We start from the raw sequence: 17500 nt of genomic DNA, 5'->3' as shown, positions 1-17500 counted from the left end.
CTGCCTTTGTTCTGTGCTGCGTCGCCTGTGTCGCTTGCGCCTCAATTTGTACTTAGGCTTATTTAGATAGCTTGGAAGGCTTTACAGTTCCCTTGTGTGTAGGTGGACCTATATTCGACAAAATGATTGAGCTGTTTATGAGTAGCAGGTGGCTGGCCTTTTTGGTTTTGTAATGCAATATACGGGTAAAAAAGATGAGTAAAATTTAGTCATCATGCTATATGAATTATTGTGTCTTAATCCCAACGCTCGTAGAAAAGTTACGAGTACTATTCACTGTCGAAACCAATTCAGTCTCGTTTTGAAGCTGTAGATAAGCACGTTATCGTTATGTATCACACATGCAACAATCATCCGGTGTTAATTTTGATATCTATATCTTCCAGCGAAAATCAGGAATGTCAGAAAAATTGCTCCCTGCGGACATTTGCCCACCGATGACTCCAAGACATGTTGGTGTGCGCGTGAGTGTGTGTGTGTGATCACGTGTTGGAATCGTAATCGACAGCTATTTCCCTCCCGGAAGAGAGCTCAGAGCTCGTATGACCGATCTATGGGTAATGCTTTGACCTTACACGCACACACACACCCAACTCCTCGCCCACGAGAGTTGGAGTAACGACTGGAAGCGCAGCGATACTGAAATTATTTTCAGCCCTGGGCAAGATTGGAACCCGGACCGCCGCGCCGTAGCGACAGTTTTGGACTACCAACCGCGCCACCGAGTCGTGTGTGTGTGTGTGTGTGTGTGTGTGTGTGTGTGTGTGTGTGTGTGTGTGTGTGTGTGTGTGTGTGTGTGTGTGTGTGTGCGCGCGTGCGTGCGTGCGTGCGTGCGTGTGTGTGTGTGTGTGTGCTTGCGTGCGTGCGTGCGTGTGTGTGTGTGTGTGTCAGTCTGTGTGTGTGTGTGTGCGCGTGCGTGCGTGTGTGTGTGTGTGTGTGTGTGTGAGTGTGTGTGTGTGTGTGTGTGTGTGTGTGTGTGTGTGTGTGTGTGTGTGTGTGTGCGCGTGTGTATTCACCTTGGTCTTTGGATCACGTGCTGGACCCGTGTACGACAGCTATCTCCCTCCCGGAAGAGAGCTCAGAGCTCGTATGAACGGTATATGGGTAATGCGGTGACCTCACACGCACACACACACCCAACTCCCCGCCCACGAGAGCTGGAGTAACGACTCGAAGCGCAGTGATACTGAAATTATTTCAGCCCTGGGTAGGATTCGAACCCGGACCGCCGTAGTGACAGTCGGGGACTCTACCAACCGCGCCACCGAGAGAGAGAGAGAGAGAGAGAGAGAGAGTGTGTGTGTGTGTGTGTGTGTGTGTGTGTGTGTGTGTGTGTGTGTGTGTGTGTGTGTGTGTGTGTGTGTGTGTGTGTATTCACCCTGGTCTTTGGATCGCGTGTTGGACTCGTGATCGACAGCTATTTCCCTCCCGGAAGAGAGCTCAGAGCTCGTATGACCGATCTATGGGTAATGATATGACCTTACACACACACACACACACACACAACTCCCCGCCCATGAGAGTCGGAGTAACGACCCGAAGCGCAGCGATACCGAAATAATTTCGGCCCCCGGGCAGGATTCGAACCAAGTACTGCCGCACCTCCGAACTGGCATCCAGTACTCTATCAACCGCGCCACCGAGTCCGTGTGTGTGTATGTGTGTGTTTGTGTATGTGTGTGTATGTGTGGAAGAGGCAACTCCCCAAGCACCACAACTACTTGATCAGATACATATATTTCAATAAAGAAGAGCAGTATACCGACTGGGGACCCTCATGAAAAGATTCGGCCCTGCGCAGTTGTTTCTGAACGCCTCCATCGACTTGCATCGTAATTAAACCACCATGGTGATTGAAACCGCTAGTATAAACTAGACCGAAATACATAACTCATGTTCTTATCACAATGAGTACCTGGGGGTTGACAAGCGTCATTCTTCCACCGGTCCACAGCTGGGCGCCATCAAACCCGAAGGAGTAAAGGTCGTCGCCGACGCCGTTACTGCCCCATTTCTCGCCACCGCCAGGGTAAGGCACGTAGCCCTTGTGGCCGGCCCAGCCCACGCGCAGGTGCGGGGGCAGATGAGATGTCTGCTCAATGTGGTCGAGCGTCACCTCGAAGTACCACTTCTGGTAGATAGCAGATCCTTCCACGTGACCCACGAAGATATTCGGGCGCGCGCTGAAAGGAGACAAAACCTTAAGGTAAGAGTCTTCAGCAACAATCGAAAAAACGTCCATAAATATTTATCAAGCTTTGGGACATCGGCTGGGAAGGGTGATGGCAAAAGATTGAGACAATCACCTTTACACGATTGGACCGTTAGGGCTGGGAACAAACAGTTACTGCTGGGAGTCGGAGAAAAGTGTGGGATTACGAGGATGCGAGTTCCATACGCTTCCGACGATACCACTTATCAAAATAAACACCTGAATGTGAGGACGGAACCTTTATTAGTACGACGTTTCGCTTGTTACAGTACTTGATAAAGTTGTAATAAGCGGAACGTCATACTATAAAGGCTCCGTCCTCACATTCAGGTGTTTATCTCGATAGATTTGCTGGGCAAATGCTAATTTCATACACGGTAATCTTACTTACCTAGCAACGTGGTCAACGAGTTGTGTCTGCAAGAGGAGATTTCGTCCGGGCAGCAAGTAGTCGCAAATGTTGTTCTGGGAGGACCTGACGGCCGTGCCGTTGCCCACACAGAGGGAACACAAGACGTCCAGCACCTTGGGGTCACGGCCGTACTTCTCCAATAGAGCGATGATTACTTTTATATGTTCCTCCTGTCACGGATACAAGTAAATGGCCATTACGGGATATTCGATAACCTCTCATTGGAATATATGAAAATTAATCCAACCCAGATAATTTTCTTTTAGAGTTTGTTGTCCTTCCTATCATTTCCTGTTCTTGAAATCAGCGTCCCCTTTATTCACACTGTGTGATTGGGCATTTTCCCATTGTTGTACATGTCACCCTTAAGATGACGATACACTAGGCCAGCTTGTTACTTGTTTTTTCTACTTCGTTTGAGTAGAAACGACTTTGGTTACAATATTCTAGACATCTCAACAATGTGTCTAACATTCGAGATTTAACTTCTCCCAGTTCGTCATTCAACTTCTCACTACATGACGCAAGAATATTTTGACGCCACCTTTACCTTCCTTCTGCCCCTTTCAACCCAACCCCTCTCCGTCAGCCTCCAACCATCCCCCTCACCCCATTCCCCTCCCCCTACCTCCTAAGTGACTTGCCTTCATGACATTAAGAGCCTCTGGGGAGTCGATGAGGACGCAATGAAGTACGTCGAGCATGCCTGTGCCCTCGCCCGCCGACCCGAGGCGCGAGAAGAGCCAGTTGAGGCGATGGCTGTTGGCGAACTGGGCGCAGTTGGTATGGTTCCCCTTAATGACGGCAGCCAGCAGTTGGTACAGGTAACCTGGTGTGGGAAGATGAGGTGTTCTGAGTAGGAACTAGGAGCTCGTATTAGAGCAGGGGTCACCAAACTTTTTTCACAACGGGCCAGAATGACGAGTGTAGGGTGCATATTCTTTCAGTACAATACAGTGGATACACATTAAGATTATAGAAAAATAAAGATATGTACAGTGCAGCGGCGGGCCGGAAGAACTGGCCTCATGTGCCGAATTCGACCAGCGGGCCGTAGTTTGGTGACCCATGCGTTAAAGGAACATGTGGTCAGAGGTAATCAGAGAAGAACAAAGACGTGACACAAAAAAGCGGTTAGGGGGAAGTTCGGTCTCAGCAAACAGCGCCACAAACGCATTCTTCTTTTTTTTCTTCAAAATTTGAACCCCATAAATAATAGACCAATTTCTTCACTTGAAAGGGGAGACGTTGACCTGAAGAGGGCCTCAAATGCTCGGAACCCTCTTCAGTTCAAAGTTCTCTACCTCAGTCCAACGAAATAGCTTTTCTTTAACCAAAATAAAATGTTCGAATTACGCCATCGTATGTACTGGAACTTTAGTAGTGACACTGTGGTGACAGCAGTAGGTTGGGGAGGAGGACAAAATTTTTAATATGTTGCGTATAACTATAATTTGGCAATAGGAAGAAGAACACTATACTATGGCGAGGAAAACAGCAAACGCAACGTTGAAAGCGTCAAGCATTCACAAAACACAATTAATATAATTTCTTCTGATTCCACTCTCTAATATATTACTTTCATATCAAAGCAGCTATCTTGGGCTTCCATGATTTATGACAGACCAGTTCTAGCCTGGAACATACACCCCAGGTTCTATCTCCCTGATGACCGGTCTCTCACCGATTCCCTCTTCGTCCTCCAACACCAGACTGCATTTGCGGATCCGAAGTGATAGACGGGGGAGGGAAGGAGGGAAAGAGTGAGGGAGGGAGGGAGGGAAGAAAGGACCTTACCCGTGATGATGTCCCAATCTTGACCGGCCTCTTCGCCGGCTAATGCCACCATGAATCCCTGACCGGTGATGACGGTGATCTTGTCGATGGCGTCCAAGATCAAATTGAGGATCCCTTCCTCCTGGAACAGGTCCTGCCGGTTCCGTAGGGCGCGCAAACACCCTTGACGCTCTTCGTGTTCTGCAGACAGGGAAATAAATTTCGAAGATATAAACAGGAAATGAGAACTCCTTTACCTTACTCGAAATATACATACACATATGCATACAAGTACATACATATATATATATATATATATATATATATATATATACAATACATATATGCATGCATACACACACATACATATAAGCAATGTATAGATCACACCAAGAGCATATGTACATACTTGCACCTACATATATACATCAGATCATGTACATACATGGATACATACATACTATATGCATAAATTCATACACACGTATGCATATATACATACAAATACATGCATACATATATACATAGACACATATATATACATACACACATACATACCTTCACACATACATACATGCTAACTCTCACACACATAGTATATACACATACAGAATACATACATACATACATACATACATACATACATACATGCATAAACACTGTGAGTGTGTATGTGTGTGATTCACCATGGTCTTGGATCACGTGTTGGACTCGTGATCGACAGCTATTCCCCTTCCGGAAGAGAGCTCAGAGCTCAAATATGACCGATCTATGGGTAATGCTGTGACCTTACACGCACACACACCCAACTCCTCGTCCACGAGAGTTGGAGTGACGACTCGCAGCGTAGAGACACTGAAATGAAATTATTTCAGCCCTGGGCGGGATTTGAATCCGAACCTCCGTAGTGGCAGCCGGGAACTCTATCAACCGCGTCAAGTCGCGTGTGTGTGTGTGTGTGTGTGTGTGTGTGTGTGTGTGTGTGTGTGTGTGTGTGTGTGTGTGTGTGTGTGTGTGTGTGTGTGTGTGTGTGTGTGTGTGTGTGTGTGTGTGTGTGTGTGTGTGTGTGTGTGTGTGTGGTGTGTATGTGGTGTGTGTGTGTGTGTGTGTGTGTGTGTGTGTGTGTGTGTGTGTGTGTGTGTGTGTGTGTGTGTGTGTGTGTGTGTGTGTGTGTGTGTGTGTGTGCGTGCGTGTGTGTGTGTATTCACCTTGGTCTTTCACCTTGGTCTTTTGGATCACGTGTTGGACTCGTGATCGACAGCTATTTCCCTCCCGGAAGAGAGCTCAGAGCTCGTAGGTCCGATCTATGGGTAATGCTATGACCTTGCACACACACACACACCCAACTCCCCGCCCACGAGAGTCAGAGTAACGACCCGAGGCACAGCGATACCGAAATAATTTCGGCCCTGGGCAGGCTTCGAACTGGGTACTGGGAGCACTTCTACTTCCCAGTTCAGCGCTCTACCAACTGTGCCACCGAGTCGTGTGTGTGTGTGTGTGTGTGTGTGTGTGTGTGTGTGTGTGTGTGTGTGTGTGTGTGTGTGTGTGTGTGTGTGTGTGTGTGTGTGCGTGCGTGCGGCGTGCGTGCGTGCGGCGTGTGTGTGTGTGTGTGTGTGTGTGTGTGTGTGTGTGTGTGCGTGTGTGTATGTGTGTGTGTGTGTGTGTGTGTGTGTGTGTGGGTGTGTATTTACCTAGTTGTATTTACCTAGTTGTATTTTGCGGGAAGGGGAGCTATGCTCGTGTTGTCCCGCCTTTGTATCTTGCAGTGTCTAGTTTGTTTTTAAACTCATGAATGGTTTTTGCGCATACTATTTCATTGTCCAGTTTGTTCCAAGTGTCCAAAACTCTATGAGGAAAACTGTTTTTCTTCAGTTCTCTTCTATAGCTATGTTTTTTTATTTTCTTTCCATGTCCTCTTGTGTTTCTTTTGTCCCAGTTAAGTAAGTTCTCACTATCGAGTACCTCTGTGCCTTTCATGATTCTGTAGATGGTCAATAGGTCACCTCTCTCTCTTCTTTGCTCCAGTGTCGGTAACTCCAGTTTAGCCAATCTCTCTTCGTATGATAGGTTTGCAAGTGCAGGTGCCATTTTTGTAGCTGCTCTTTGGATTCTTTCTATTTTCTTTATATTCTTTTTGGTACTGGGGGACCACAATGTCGCTGCATACTCTAATCTAGGCCTTATCAATGTAACCAATATTTTTTTCATCATGTCTTCGTCCAAGTATGTAAACGCCACTTTTATTGATCTTAGCAAGTTGTAAGTCTCCCCGACAATTTTGTTAATCTGTATATCATAGGACAAGTCGTTCGTGATAATTACTCCCAAATCTTTTTCGGATCCTACTTTCTTTACTTCTTTGGTTCCAATTGTATATTTTCCTGATATTCTGTTTTTGCTTTTTCCAAACTCCATTATGCTACACTTCTTCGTATTAAAGTCCACTTCCCATTTCTGACTCCAGTTCCATACCCTATTTAGGTCTTCTTGCAGTGCTTCACAGTCCTCATCAGTTTCTATTTTCCTTAGCAGTTTGGCGTCATCGGCAAAGAAGCTCATGTAGCAGTTCACGTCCTCATCCATGTCATTCATATAGATAGCAAACATTATTGGTGCCAGCACAGATCCTTGCGGTACTCCACTGATCACCTCTTTCCAGTCTGAATATTTTTCTCTGAGCACTACTCTCATCTTTCTACCAGTCAGAAAGTCCTCTATCCATTTTAGTAGGTTTCCCTGTATTCCTCCTATGTGTTCCAGTTTTTTTAGTAGTTTTCTGTGTGGTACTTTGTCAAAGGCTTTTTGCAAGTCTAGGAATGCACAATCAGCCCATCCATTTCTTTCTTGCACTATGTCTATTAGTCTTGAGTAAAAGCATATTAAGTTTGTGGAGCATGATCTTCCTTGTCTGAATCCGAATTGTCTTGGGTTTAATATGTCATTGTCTTCCAGATGTTTTACCCATCTATTCTTGATTATTTTCTCACAAATTTTGGCAATGGTGCTTGTTAGTGATACTGGCCTATAGTTGGTGGGTTCTTCTTTGTTTCCTCCTTTGTGTATTGGTACAATGTTAGCGTTTTCCAGTCCTCGGGTATCTTTCCTTCTTTGAGTGAGCTGTTTATTAAGATGTGTATTTTGTCTGTTAGTTCTTCTTTGCACTCCTTTAGAATCCAATTTGCAATACCGTCCGGGCCATGTGATTTTCTGACATCCAGCCTTGATAAATGTTCTGATATTTCCTTTAGTGATGCTGTAAACTCATTCATGAGGGGAGATTTCTTGTTTTTGTCTATGTCACAATTCGGTATTTTCTCTCTGGTGAAAACAGATTTAAAGTGATTGTTCATGACTTCGGCCATCTCTAAATCTTCTGTGTATTCTATGTTTCCTTGGCATAGTTTCACCAATTCCTGTTTGTTTTTAAGTTTACCATTCACATACCTGTGTGTGTGTGTGTGTGTGTGTGTGTGTGTGTGTGTGTGTGTGTGTGTGTGTGTGTGTGTGTATGTGTGTGTGTGTGTGATGCCTTGTCCCAGTACTGACCTAGGTCGTCAGGCGGGAAGTAGAAGTAGTTGATGAGGTCGTCCAAGCAATTGATCATCTCCTTCAGGTTGACGGTGCGGAGGAGAGTGGACGACCGTCGCGACGACTGCAGACTGTCGAGGCCGCTGTTGTGTCGTCCCGCCAACCAATGGGGAGTGAGTGATCGGGGAAGGGGATGGGGAGATAAGTGTCAGTTATAACAATCTACTGCAAAAAAAAATCGGACTAAGACTTTTAGATGCAATGAAAAGATTATAGGGACCCCAATACTGTATATATATTCCTAATATCTGTTTGTAGAAAAAATGTCCAAATCTATGGAAAAACAAGAACTCATGTATTATCACCCTCCAGAAAGAGAGATCACCTCTAGAAATATAGAAAAAAATACTGGGAAGTTGAAGAACTATCAGAATGCTGTCATCTTCAATACAGTCGCAATGGCTGTTGATACCGACATGGAAGTACTCTATCATGTGATATGTTTTTCGTTAGGGTAAAGGGGTTATCACACTGAATTTCCACAGGTTTTACCAGCGCCGACCGGTAAGAGTTCGTTTGAGTAAAAACGACTCCGGTTACGATATTTTTTTTTGCAAATCGCCAAATATCAAATGATCATATATGGGTCATATATAACAAAGCTGAATGATGAACTAGGAGACTGCAAACTTATACGAATGTTGGACATACTGATGAAATGTTATTAGAGAAGTCTAGATTTCCGTAAGCGTAGTCATACTCTAGTTATCCAAATGGAGGTTGGTTTTAGGGTGTGGGAGGTAAAATAGCCCAGTGTGATAATTCCTTTACAGCAAAGCAAAAGTACAAGGAGTCATCCGGTAGTGCCATAGAGGGGTTGTCGATAAGATAAAGTAGCCTATCGGCAGGCAGTACATGGGACGAATGTCGGGGTAGGCCAGGTCGAGGGCGCCAGGATGATGAACAAGATCGGGTGACGCCAGCTAGAGCTAAGAAAAAATGAAACCTGGTACGGAAGGGAGCGATGCTCCACCTGAGCTACTTAGGTTTTTATGTTGGAGGTCACATGACCACTATTTCAGGTTCTTGTGCTGCCAGACCTCCAGAGCTCATAGTTCCCATTGATTAGAATGAGACCAAAAACCCAGACCCTTTAGAAGTTCAGAATACTAGCCAAAGCATAAAAAGAATGTTCTGTAAACTACGCTACCTTGTTGAATAGGATAACAAGTCCAAACCAAGAGCTCTCTATTTGTCATCTCATGCACCTCGTGCATATATTATGCCATTCCTTCATCTTCTGGCGACCACCTCGGCACTCAAAGAAATCATCTCGTATCCACTAACTTCCCCTAATTTCCGGTTTGTAGACCACATTGTGAAATTGTGTTGAGTCCCACAACCCGCCCTAAGGCCATGTTCACACTAGCGGCTTGAACCGCGCGGAAACCACGGCGGTACCGCATAGTGAAGGAAAAGCGGTACCGCATAGTAAAGGAAAAAGTGCACGGTTGTGTGTGACCGCCTCCAGTGACTTACATTGTAACTGAACCACCGCGGTTCAAATCTCTAGTGTGAACAGGACATTTGGTACTCACCACCACCTCCATTTCCTCCTCCTCCTCCTCCTCCTTCTCCTCCTCTTCCTCCTCCTACTATGTCGAGAACAGCACCAAGAACCAGGACCTACCTGATGAAGCTGTTGAAAAGGTGACAACATTTGCGAATGACTCTAGCAGTTCGGGACTCTTCCTCTTGACTCCTGTAGAAGAGAAGACCGTCGTCCATCTTGCCTTCTTCGTGCAAGGAAGCCTGCTTCACCTCCACCTTGCCTACGCCCTTCTTCTTGATCTCGTAGGCCTGTTGTAAGAAAACAGATTCGTATAATATAATCTTGGGGTATAATATAATCTTGGCTTACCAGAAAGGTAATGAAGGGCAATATGGCTCATTTGGTGTAGAGGAAAATATTTATGGAAGGTAGCTCACATATAAATACACATAAAGATATGCATACATACATGCATGCATACATATACATAGAATATATACATACACATAGATATATGTATACATGTATGTATACATATACATACACATAAATGTACTTATATATGTATACATACGAGTATACCGTGTATACACTTAATATCTCCGTTCAAATTTGTCTGCTTTGCAATCACAGATCAACTTGCCCAAACGAAGTAATTGTTAACCACTGCTGTCCATTTAATTGTCAAAGTGCAAGTTTCAGCTCTCATTGACAGTAGGCATCAATTGTTTCAGCACTCAGTAACCAAGTAGTCAGCGCTGAAACAATTGGTTGTTTTAAGAGATGATTAGATAACTCCCTAGTGTAGACTGCCTTATGGTTTCTTGCAGTCTCCTCTATTCTTATGTTCTTATGTAACCTTGTGCCGCGAAAATTTTGACCTACCCGATACGAGAGCCATAGCCCGGTCTCCACGTGTTGAACAATTACTGTCGAGTCTCCATACTTGATGAGCGGGACACCGATGATTTCCAAGTCTTTGTCCTCAAGAATAACCTTGTTGTCGTCCTTTTCTTCACGCAGGTAGAAGGCGGTGGCTGCCAAAGTCGCCTCGTCTCTGCCAAGGGAAGGGGTCATCAGATTGTTTCCGAATATTTGAGGGAAAGATTCCCTAATATTTGATGGAAAGAGTCCCGAATATTTGGGAGGAAAGAGTCCCAAATATTTTGGGGAAAGAGTCCCGAATATTTGAGGGAAAGGAATTCACACTAAGATCCCCTCTGAACTGCAACGTTGAGTTTACATGGAACAAAAGTATCATTTCCTTGGTAACGGTCTAATTAACATGTTCGTGCAACAGAATTATCTACTTTCTCAAGAATTAGAATACTCTTAGGTTATCATGATTCCCATACAGTAACTGGTATTCTTGATCTTAGATAAAACACTCTTTACACTATACTGAATACACATATAGTAACACAACGATATCAGAAAATAGGCAGCTGATTAATCATATCCATGGCCTATAACAAAACTACCTGGAAATAAAACTTTCTGTGAAGCGCAGGGCATCTGCCTTTCAAAGAAGATATTGCCATCAAAGACAGAGGTGGTAATCCCAGTCATGTATACACCCACCTGTGCAACAACACGAGCTCGTGTTGGTCATTGATACCGAGATATCTGCCACTGGTGATGTGTCGGATGCGCATCGGGTGGAACCAGTTGATGTAACCGCCGGCCCACTTGGTTCGCGCCAATTCCAGCCGCCATAACGATCGCGCCTGTGACGTCACGGACCCGCCTTCATACACCACGATGCTGAGGACAGGCACTCAACATTACCCAGAGAGCAAAAGAATAAAAACAAAAATGTAAACTAACTGTAAGCACACATAGACATTTACATACTACATAACACCACTTATTCCGACACACACACACACACACACACACACACACACACACACACACACACACACACACACACACACACACACACACACACACACACACACACACACACACACGAGAGAGAGAGAGAGAGAGAGAGAGAGAGAGAGAGAGAGAGAGAGAGAGAGAGGCAGACAGATAGATATCCAGATATACAGACAGATAGACAAAGATAGGTAGAGAGAAAGACAGAGACAAACTTTGCGGACATATATTTCCGAAACTCTCTCTCTCTCTCTCTCTCTCTCTCTCTCTCTCACACACACACACACACACACACACACACACACACACACACACACACACACACACACACACAAACACACACACACACACACACACACACACACACACACACACACACACACACACACACACACACACACACACACACACAAACGAGAGAGAGAGAGAGAGAGAGAGAGAGAGAGAGAGAGAGAGAGAGAGAGAGAGAGAGAGGCAGACAGACAGACATACAGACAGACAGACAGAGATAGGTAGAGAGAAAGACAGAGACAAACTTTGCGGACATATATTTCCGAAACTCGCTTGCACCAAGCGAGGTAAGTAAGCCCATCAATTGTTTCTTACTTCTGCCCCGGCTGGTCCGACCACGAGGACGGGATGGAGAGGCACTCGTCGCCTCCATGGAAGAACCTGAGGACCTCACCGCCAAAGACGCAACCTGCAAAGGAACCAGAAGAATTACTTCGGGCAAGGGAATCTGAGTGAGGGGACCAGGGAGAGAGGGAGAACTGGGAGAATAAAGAAAGAGAACTGGGGGTATAAAGAATGAGAACATAAAAGGTCATGCTAAAATGCTACTGGTGGTTGAGATTACTCGGTAAGGAACTGTTTTTTTTTTATTATTATCATTCTAACGTTTGGGGTCGTGTCCTTAAAGAACCTGTCTAGTTAAGCAATGTTCTGTTGTAGTTGAAGGAGAAGGCGGGGCAAAACTATTACACAACACATTCTACTGATCCATTACTAGCTGTCATGTCACGCTCCCACCTAAATGCCTAATGCTTGAACAAAGAGGAGAGTTCTCTATTCCTCGATATTACCCTTGTGACTCCTCTTCCGGCGAAATATCTAAACTTACCGACGAATTTAAGGCGGGAGAGGCCAGTGCCGAAAGGGATCACGGACCAGTGGGTGACATGGAAGGAGGCGTTGACGATGCTCTGCTCGTCCTCACGTGTGGCTTGCTGCTCAGAAAAATAAGTGAGAGGGACAAAGGGGAGAGAAAACAAAGGATTTTAGATACACTTACACATAAAAATAGATACAATGAGTCGAAGTGAATTACATATCATTTGTGGTCGAAATATACGGTTTACTCTGTATCTCAGCTTATCTTTCTCCGAGAGTGGGTTTATGTTTTATTTTATTCGTGTGTTACGACACCTACGTTAGTTGATTTGATGTATATATATATATATATATACATATATATATAATATATATATGTATATATGTATATATGAATATATATATATATATATATATATATATATATATTTTTTTTTTTTTTTTTTTTTTTCAACCACAAATCACTTCTAATTCCATGCCATCGCAGTCGAGACTGAAGAATCGCCTGATGGAGGCATCCGTTAGAAATTGAAACGTGGATGAGCCGAAGATTCTAACCCGGCTAACCCGTAACAAAGTTACAGTGGCGTAAACCAATACGGCTTAGCTGGGTTCGAATCCTCGGCTCGTCCACGTTTCAATTTCCAACGGATGCTTCCATCGAGCGATTCTTCAGTCTCGACTGGGATGGCATGGAATTAAAAGTTATTTGTTGTTGAAAAAAGATATTAATTGATCACTGTATATGTATATATATATATATATATATATATATATATATATATATGTATATATAAATATACATATACATATATGTATATATACATGTATATACGTATATATGTCAAAATGACACAAACAAATATATATATATATATATATATATATACAAATATACATATTCATATATATATTCATGTATACATATATATATAAATATATATATATATATATACAAATATATATATATACAAATATACATATATATATATATATTCATGTATACATATATATATATATATATAGATATATATATACATATATATACAAATATATATATATAAATGTATATATATATATATAGATATATATTTATACATATATTATATATATATATGTATATATATATATATATATATATATATATATTGTATATGTATATATATATATATATATATATATAATATGCATGTATGTGTGTGTGTGTGTGTGTGTGTGTGTGTGTGTGTGTGTGTGTGTGTGTGTGTGTGTGTGTGTGTGTGTGTGTGTGTGTGTGTGTGTGTGTGTGTGTGTGTGCGTGTGTGTGTGTGTGTTCGTGCTTGTGTGTGCGTGTTTGTGTGTGCGTGTTTGTGTGTGTGTGTGTGTGTGTGTGTGTGTGTGTGTGTGTGTGTGTGTGTGTGTGTGTGTGTGTGTGTGTGTGTGTGTGTGTGTTTGTGTGTGTGTGTGTGTGTGTGTGTGTGTGTGTGTGTGTGTGTGTGTGTGTGTGTGTGTGTGTGTGTGTGTGTGTGTGTGTGTGTGTGTTTAGCTATACCTACTCAAGTGTACACTGAAGTTCAATATATGGAAATATAGAGGAGATCATGACCCTTTCTCAACCAAATGCTCCTCTGAAGTGGAAAAAAAAATCTTTAAAAACCCTACTTGGGATGTTCGATTACAGAATTTATATGAAGACTATACAATTTATATGAAGACGAAGAGTATGAAAGGCATGTTTAGGAAGAAAAGGAATCATGTGATGCGTGAGACAAACCTGATAAGCAATCAGTGTAAGACCGCGGCAAAGGTAAATGAGAAATGTTACTTGACAACCAAATATATCAATCGTGCCCCCGAATTTCACCAAGTGGAAATCCCGCAGGTCCACAGTGGTTGCCAACGGTCTTCGGAACTTCCCACAGATCTCTCTGGAAAGAACTTTGGACTTTCGTGTTTGATGTATCAGTGTAGGACTGTTTCCATGTCACTGGATGAATGTTGTACGGTGAGGAGGAGTCGGCTCTCCAAGTGTGAAAAAAGTATAAGAAATACAGCACAAGCGATTATTTTATCATAAGAGGAAGTAGAATAAGGAAAGGCAAGGAATGAAATGTTAGGACCCTGGTAGGAGCAGAAAGCCTGTTTATTCTATGCTTTCCACCCTGAAATCCTGACTTACCAAGTAACGTTCGGTTGCCACAGACACAAGAATAAGATCGTCACCCACTCGGACCTTCTCGCCCTCGGAACGCTGTTTGGAAGCTGGATGGATAGTCCACCAACATGCCTCGCCTGTAGGAACGAGAAGCACATTACCATACTAAGATCAAACAGGAGATTTGGGCACTCCTCATCCGGTCAACTACATGAGGTGTAATTCGTAATGAGGTGGTGCCACTAGTACAGGATCTTAAATAAAAAAAAATACTTATGCTCGCATGACAAACTCTTACACAATTACTATGAAATCATATAAACTATCAAACATATAAGAAACAATGATCCTAAAGAAAGGTATGTTATCACCATGTAATTATAGGAAATAACTAAGATTCGGTCACCATGTATCTTACCAATTATATATAAATTTATAGAAATATTAAACAAATTCATCGACCAATTAACATATGATTAGCATATCTACCAGTAAGGCATGTCATTACCAATTGTAATATCAAAATCATGCGCTCAAAATGTGTACAAGTAATTATACATAAATCTATATCCTTCTTGTGCAAAGTTACCAGTACATAAAGTATATGGTCACCATGCGTGCCAGTTGTTTTAATACCTTGTGAATGCTCCTGCAGACCAACGTCGAAGGCCAACTTATCTTTGGAAGAACTTGTTGATAGACAAGCCAGGTACTGTCGAAAACAGGCATACAGAGGTGTTACACATATCTGCAAAATTTACATTACCGTGTGTGTGTGTGTGTGTGTGTGTGTGTGTGTGTGTGTGTGTGTGTGTGTGTGTGTGTGTGTGTGTGTGTGTGTGTGTGTGTGTGTGTGTGTGTGTGTGTGTGTGTGTGTGTGTGTGTGTGTGTGTGTGTGTGTGTGTGTGTGTGTGATTCAACACGGTGTAGGTTCACGTGTTGGACCAGTGATCGGCAACTATTACCCTCCTGGATAAGAGCTATGATCTTACACACACACACACAACTCCTTGCTCACCAGAGTTCAAGTTCCGGCTCGCAGTACAGCGATGCTGATTTTTTTTTTCAACCATGGCGAGACTCGAACTCTGATCATTCAATTAGCGGTTGAGAACGATGCCTCTGCAGCGTGTGTGTGTATGTGTGAACGTGTATATCTTTTGGCCTTTTTGCAGAGAACGATAAACATCAATGTAATTTCACTATGAAAACATAAATAAGAACTTGGACAAGGATCAACGCCCACTTCTCACCGTGGATTCTACTTACCATATTCGAGTTCTCGTGGTGCAGAAGAACGGCGTTGCCATACAGGAGCGTCCGGTGGCCGGACCCAGTGCCTTTGCCCTGCGCACAGGAGGAGGAAGGAACAAAAAGAAAGAAAAAGATTCATAAGACCATCGGGTAATTGTCACGTTGGAAAAGGGGTGAGTGGGTGGGGAGGGGGCGAGGACAGAAGCATGTCTAGCATGGGTGTGTAGCTGAATCTAGCCTAGATCCTAAGTTTGCCATAACAAAGACTTGTCCTATCGGTGCTGGGCTCTTAGTGAGCAAGGGTAGGAAACAGGTGATTGCAGTATTTAGACAGAGCGTATATTTGAGAGGCACTGGGTATTACCTTACTAAATACATCTATGCCTGCTAACGATAGAATCAGATTCAAGTTGATGGGATACCTAACAAGCGGAATTCTAGAGGTGAGAGAGAGAAGAGAGGGAGAGGAAGGGTGAGACGGAGAAGGAGAGGGAGAGGGAAATGGGAAAGAGAGAGAGAGAGAGAGAGAGAGAGAGAGAGAGAGAGAGAGAGAGAGAGAGAGAGAGAGAGAGAGACAGATAGAAAGACAGACACACACACACACACACACACACACACACACACACACACACACACACACACACACACAGAGCGAGAGAGAGAGAGAGAGAGAGAGAGAGAGAGAGAGAGAGAGGCACAGATAAAGAGGCAGAGAGAGAGAGAGACAGATAGAAAGACAGACACACACACACACACACACGCGCACACACACACACACACACACACACACACACACACACACACACACACACAGAGCGAGAGAGAGAGAGAGAGAGAGAGAGAGAGAGAGAGAGAGAGAGAGAGAGAGAGAGAGAGAGAGAGAGAGAGAGAGAGAGAGAGAGAGAGAGAGAGAGAGAGAGAGAGAGAGAGAGAGAGAGAGAGAGACAGAGACAGACAGACACAGAGACAGATACAGAGTGAGTGACTGAGAGAGAGAGAGAGAGAGAGAGAGAGAGAGAGAGAGAGAGAGAGAGAGAGAGAGAGAGAGAGAGAGAGAGAGAGAGAGAGAGAGAGAGAGAGAGAGAGAGAGAGAGAGAGAGAGAGAGAGAGAGGAGGGGAAGAGAGAGAGAGAGAGAGAGAGAGAGAGAGAGAGAGAGAGAGAGAGAGAGAGAGAGAGAGAGAGAGAGAGAGAGAGAGAGAGAGAGAGAGAGAGAGAGAGAGGGAGAGAGAGAGAGGAGAGAGAGAGAGAGAGAGAGAGAGAGAGAGAGAGCGAGAGAGAGAGCGAGAGAGAGAGAGAGAGAGAGGAGAGAGAGAGAGAGAGAGAGCGAGAGAGCGAGAGAGAGAGAGAGAGAGAGAGAGAGAGAGAGAGAGAGAGAGAGAGAGAGAGAGAGAGGTTGTCTGTGTAAAACAGGATTCAAAGTAGCAAAACGAGAAGAGAGGAGGTAGAGGAAGAATTGGGAAGGGGAGAAAAAAGAGGAAGAGGATCAGGGACAGAAGGAGAAAGAGGAACAGGTAGAAGAAGAGGATCAGGAAGATGTGTAGAAAGAGTGGTGATTAGGCAGAGGAAGAGGAAGATTAAAGGGAAGCGAAGGAGTAAGGGTAGGGTAAAAAGGATAAAGGGAAGTGTTAGAGGAAGAA

The 17500-nt window shown here is 43.8% G+C and overlaps 1 protein-coding gene across 9 annotated transcripts in view; it reads right to left on the bottom strand.

The window, feature by feature from the left end:
• The window catches only part of RyR (Ryanodine receptor), a 636026-nt gene that overhangs the window by 297259 nt on the left and 321267 nt on the right, over nucleotides 1-17500 (bottom strand). For all 9 annotated transcript variants that reach the window (XM_076213834.1, XM_076213833.1, XM_076213832.1 and 6 more), the window contains 13 exons: nucleotides 15878-15955; nucleotides 15245-15320; nucleotides 14633-14745; nucleotides 12485-12590; nucleotides 11971-12064; nucleotides 11065-11247; nucleotides 10369-10540; nucleotides 9622-9791; nucleotides 7950-8074; nucleotides 4422-4601; nucleotides 3269-3453; nucleotides 2604-2794; nucleotides 1916-2183 (listed from right to left, as the gene is read on the bottom strand). In XM_076213834.1, the coding sequence (XP_076069949.1) occupies nucleotides 1916-2183; nucleotides 2604-2794; nucleotides 3269-3453; nucleotides 4422-4601; nucleotides 7950-8074; nucleotides 9622-9791; nucleotides 10369-10540; nucleotides 11065-11247; nucleotides 11971-12064; nucleotides 12485-12590; nucleotides 14633-14745; nucleotides 15245-15320; nucleotides 15878-15955 (1941 nt within the window). The remainder of the gene's footprint in view (nucleotides 1-1915; nucleotides 2184-2603; nucleotides 2795-3268; nucleotides 3454-4421; nucleotides 4602-7949; nucleotides 8075-9621; nucleotides 9792-10368; nucleotides 10541-11064; nucleotides 11248-11970; nucleotides 12065-12484; nucleotides 12591-14632; nucleotides 14746-15244; nucleotides 15321-15877; nucleotides 15956-17500) is intronic.

Source organism: Oratosquilla oratoria, chromosome 32 (assembly GCF_046742065.1).
Source record: "Oratosquilla oratoria isolate Oo_2021 chromosome 32, ASM4674206v1, whole genome shotgun sequence".
Taxonomy (NCBI): Eukaryota; Metazoa; Arthropoda; class Malacostraca; order Stomatopoda; family Squillidae; genus Oratosquilla; species Oratosquilla oratoria.
The sequence above is the reverse complement of the archived record's forward strand: the minus strand, read 5'-3'. Positions and strand labels throughout refer to the sequence as shown.